At 43.3% G+C, this 5180-nt stretch overlaps 1 protein-coding gene across 4 annotated transcripts in view; it reads right to left on the reverse strand.

Moving 5' to 3' along the window:
* Positions 1-1095: 1095 nt before the first annotated feature.
* LOC107713640 (cyclin-dependent kinase 13-like) overlaps positions 1096-5180 on the reverse strand; it is a 22715-nt gene continuing 18630 nt past the window's right edge. The window contains exons 13-14 of one of the 4 annotated variants that reach the window (XM_016519230.1): positions 4056-4514; positions 1096-1656 (exon numbers count right to left, since the gene is read on the reverse strand). In XM_016519230.1, the coding sequence (XP_016374716.1) occupies positions 1199-1656; positions 4056-4514 (917 nt within the window). In that variant the 3' untranslated portion in view covers positions 1096-1198. Of the gene's footprint in view, positions 1675-3584; positions 3731-4055; positions 4515-5180 lie in introns of those variants that run through there. The other 3 variants (XM_016519213.1, XM_016519220.1, XM_016519239.1) reach the window with 3 other exon arrangements.

A 5180-nucleotide genomic window follows, 5' to 3' on the forward strand; every position in this document is an offset into this window, starting at 1 on the left:
TTTTTTGAGCAATGTTGCTTGGGCACTTCCTCATTGAGAGGTTTTAATTTAAAAGACAGCAGTAGAGTAGATTACAAAAGTCAATCGGAGGGGAAACGAAAACAGCTATATGAAATGGTACGAGCGGGAAATGCAAAAATTCCCAACCTAACAGCTCGTCCCTCCAAGCTGTTCCTCGAGTGCCCTCGGGTTTCTTAGAAATCTTACAAATCCAGTTCTGAGACTATTAGTGCTGGTCGAGGGCAACTGCGTGCGTCTTTTGGGCTGATGATACACGGGGCAACTTTTTGAGCAATTTTGCAGGGCGGCTTTTTTTGAGCAATGTTGCTTGGGCACTTCCTCATTGAGAATGGGGAGCACATTTCTATCTGGATACTTTAGATGGGTCGTGGGCCCTGTGTGTCACCTGGTCGCCCGCTGAAAGCAACATTAAAGGGTTAGTTCACCCCAAAATTTAAATTCTGTCATTAATTACTCACTCTCATGTCGTTCCAAACATGTAACACCTTCGTTCATCTTCGGAACACAAATTAAAGTATTTTTGATGAACTCCGAGAGCTCTCTGCATAGACAGCAATGCAACTGAAATGTTCCCAGGTCCAGAAACGTAGCAAGGACAGCGATAAAACAGTCCATGTGACATCAGTGGCTCAACTTCAATTTTTGCGAAGCTACGAGAATACTTTTTGTGCGCAAAGAAAACAATAATAGCATGCATGCGCTTTATCCTGAACATAAACAGCGCTGATTACGTTCTGGGGTACTCTCCAAAATGTTGGAAGACGGTAACTCGGCGAAAAGAATTGTTAAATAAATTGTTATTTTTGTTTTCTTTGCACGCACAAAGTATTCTCATATCTTTGCTAAATTGAAGTTGAGCCACTGATGTCACATGGACTGTTTTATCGCTGTCCTTGCTACGTTTCTGGACCTGGGAACATTTCAGTTGCATTGCTGTCTATGCAGAGAGCTCTCGGAGTTCATCAAAAATATCTTAATTTGTGTTCCGAAGATGAACGAAGGTGTTACAGGTTTGGAACGACATGAGGGCGAGTAATTAATGACAGAATTTTAATTTTTGGGTGAACTAACCTTTTAACCAAAGTTGCCTAGCAACATTGCTCAAAAAATGTCCCCGTGTATCATCAGCCTTAGAGTCTTCCTTTTCCGAGGCGTCTGGAAGTTCGTCGGGATGCCGTCAAAAAGGGAGTCCTCTGCCCCGAAGCGCGGCCGTGTTCACATGGGGAACGTACCCGAGCGGAAGGGATTGGGATGGAGAAGTCCAGGCGTGGCCCGGAGGGGCCGGCGGCGGTCCGCTGTGATTGTACTCGAAGCGATGGTCCTTGTCTCCGCTGAACACCGCGCCGGCTCCGTGAGCGAAGGCCTCCGGGCCGAGAGGCGGCTGAGGGGGCATCATGTGGCCGAGGTAGCTGTCTGTGAAGCCAAACGGCGGCAGGGGGCAGCTGAAGTCCGGCTCCGGAGGTCTGGGAGCTTCTCCTGGGGCTGCGGAGGACGGCAGAGCCGGATTGGTCTCGGGGGCCTGCCGGTAGTCCAGGTCTGCGCAGGGAGGCGGTTCTGGAGGTTCTGGGGGTCTCTGGTCCGGCGGGAGAATGGAGAGAGGCTCTAGAGGCCTGGAGGACGAGCTGCCGACTTCAGCTGCTGCAAGAAACACAACTGCAGGAGCTTATCAGGGGCTGCAGCCCAAATCACATACTTCCGAGAAGCACTATACATTACATTTACACTGGTGGCTAAAAGTATTAGAATAAATGGTTTTAAAAATGGTTTTAAGACTGTTGCTGTAGTGTGCGAGTAGGAAATATCAGTTTACATTTCCAAACATTCATTTTGCCATTAATTGTAATAATGCAGTGAGATATATGTTAGTGCTGCACACAGAGATGTGATCTGATCATCATCAGTCTGTCTGGAGTCACATGAAGAAACAAACAAACTGAGACAGACTCAATCCAGAAGAACTGTGTCTCCAAGATGCTTCGAGAAACCTCCTGCAAAGCTACAGTGCTGTTAAAGGTTTGAGGCACTTGTGTAAAAATGCTGTAAAATGAGGATGCGGTCAACAATAGTGTCATAAATAGATTTTCTTTATCAATTAACTTCTATTAACTAGATTAAAACAACATCTGGTGTGAGCATGCTTTGTGTTTAAAGCAGCTTTTTGCCCTACATGAGTTTTTCATGTAGCTTTGCAGGTAGGTTTCTTGAAGCCTCTTGGAGATGTTGCCACAGACCGACTGAATGATGATCAGATCAGAACTATGCCCTAATTCACAGTATTCTTCAAACAGTAAGCAAAAAATACCCAGATGACCTACTACTTCCACCGAGATTCTGCAGTGTGCATCCAGTGGACATTTATCTTATTGGCTAAAGGAGACAATCTGTGAATTAAAGTGAAACGAAGCTGGTAGGTCGCAGCAATGACGACATGACCAATGCAGTACATCCAGATTACATTCATACTCTATGTGAAGTGATCTAGGAAAACCCGTCGGATGTCACGCTGGGACATTTTCAGGAAATTAAAAAAAATAGGTTGAATGTCAATTTGTCGTCAAAATCGTTTTTTCATTAAATTATTATTCTATAACATCTTGTCTATCATCTCTGAAAATATGTTGCCAAAATTAACCGTTTAGTGCAGAAAAATAGCGATTTATTGTGGCGAGCATTAAAGACTGTCTTTCTCTAGTTTGCTAACACACGCTGCGGAGGTGCTTTCCCTTGACACTACAAAGACAGTTCACCTATCAAAATAAACTATGTAATGTATACAATAAAGGTGTATCAATGCATTTTCCGCTAGTCTTGTGTGAACTACGGCATGCAAAGTTCAGGGTAACGTTAGCTAGTCTGCATGTGTAATGAAGCAGTACAGCGCTCTTAAAGGGACCAGCACCATTTCCATATTAACACTATGCATTACTTTCATTTAGTTCAAACGGTGACAGCGTGAAATAAAACTACAAGTTTAGAACACAAAACTACAAGTTACAGTTCTGAACGGTGTTTGGTTATGTATTATAAATCCAGAGTAGTAGAACAGGAGAAGAACTGAGATAGCCTGCATGCTGTGATCTGTGATGTTTTATTATACACTTAATGTTCAAATGTTTGCAAGTGCTGTGTGTTCCCTGGGGTCATTTTTATATCTTTTACAACATGTACAGTGACTAAAATAAGTCTTGTACCACAGTAAAGTGACTTTTACTTGCCATACTTGACTGTTGTGCTTTTATTTTCATTGCCTCTGTTTACACATTTTTTTTTCTTTTTTTTTCAAAATTCTGTTCCTGAAAATCATGGTGATCAGCCAAATTCAGATAACCATAACTTTTGTTATGTTCAAGCTATGGACGAAATAAAAACAGTTTTGGAAATGGCTTGGACCCAGATTTTATATGGTATCAAAACCAATAATAGATCAAATTTTATCCTAGATTGCATCACATATAGAACTTTTTTTTTTCAATATACTTTATTATAATAAAAATAATAATAAGATGAACTCAGATAAACCATATATTGTCGTAGTCGTGTGTTTATTAGTCACGCTGAATCAATGAAGGCAGTTAAATCTTCTGTTTATTCAGCTAGTGCTATAGGGATTTCCTGGGTTTCTTCTGCAGGGCATATTTGGCGTTTCAGTGCGAGAGCGCCCTCTGGCCTTCGGAGGGAGATTTACTGCTGATCACAGAACCGTGCTTCACTGAAAGATACGCGTGACTTATTAAAGCAATAAGCCCCAAGAAGCCGTGGTTTCCAGTGAATTTATAACAGCTAAGGGGCGAAGCGGAGTGCCTACAACTCCCTTAACGGTTATAAATTCACTGTAAACCATGGCTTCACGGGGCTTATTGCTTTTATAAAACGGTTATTCACATATACGTAGTAAGGTTTCACAAAATAAAACAGAGCAAATAAAGTGTAATGATATTAATAAAAACAGTATTCTTCCACCAAACAATGTAGTTCCTCAGAAACAGTTGTGGCTGTAACAACGATAAATTGTGCAGCTCTAGTTAAGACATTACCTGGAGATACAGGGCTGGGCTCAGGTGGCGGCTCCGGTGCGTTTGAGACGCCGCCCTCGGCCCCCTCGAACCCCATGACCTCTCCTGCCGCTCCCTGCTGGACTTTGAGGAGCTGAGCGAGGAGCATGGTGACGGCGGTCTGCGTGGCTGCGGCCGAGGCCTCTCCGTCGCCCGACGGCTGCGGGGATGGAGGCGAAGGTGGCTTCAGCATGGGTGGTGTTCGGGGCGGCTGCGGGGGTTTGGACACTTTGGGGAGCGGAGGCGGCTCCGGGGGTCTGTCAGACTCCAGCGGCCCGGGGGGCAAAGCCTGCGTCAGCTGCTGTAGCGTCTCTGGGTTCATCTTCGACCCCACGGTCTGGGCGAACTGCGCCGATCCCCCCGGAGCGCTTTTGGACTGCAGGAGGTTCAGAAGCACAGTCAGCTGTTCTTGAGTCAGTTGTGAGTTGGGAGCTTTGGGGTCTAAAAGAAAGAGACAAGGGAAGATTGAACGGTTTCCTTATTACCAAATGAAACCTGAACTGACTCGATAAAGCATGGGTGCAGCAGCAAAGCTCCTTCATTATTACACTGGAATGAGAGTAAAGTTCCGTCGGTCTTAGTATACGATGTAACTACAGAAGTGTCAAGTTTTAAATAGGAAAAATATCGAAACTCTTTGGTCATTTTTGAGCGAGATGCTAACGGTCTAATCAGATTCAATGATCTATGCTAAGCTAAGCTAAAAGTGCTACCGCTAGACCCGGAGATCGGCTGAATGGATTCAAAAACGGTAAAACTCAACCGTTTAACTCTAGGGGAGTTGGAAAATGAGCCTATTTTCAAAAATAGTGGAGTGTTCCTTTAAAGATAAATTAATAAATTGCAGCACTTCTCATTCCTAGTAAAAAAGTTATATATTTCAAATACATTTATTTCATACTAAGTATAGTTCAAATCTATTAACATATTTACTGACATATGGCCCGAGACTTACTGATATAAAAATTCTAATTAAACTTTACTTGTGCACAATACACATTTCTTAATATTAAAGGAGCACGCCACTATTTTTGAAAATAGGCTCATTTTCCAACTCCCCTAGAGTTAAAACAGTTGAGTTTTACCGTTTTCAAATCCATTCAGCCG

Source organism: Sinocyclocheilus rhinocerous, unplaced genomic scaffold, assembly GCF_001515625.1.
Source record: "Sinocyclocheilus rhinocerous isolate Xijiao unplaced genomic scaffold, SAMN03320098_v1.1 scaffold642, whole genome shotgun sequence".
NCBI lineage: Eukaryota > Metazoa > Chordata > Actinopteri > Cypriniformes > Cyprinidae > Sinocyclocheilus > Sinocyclocheilus rhinocerous.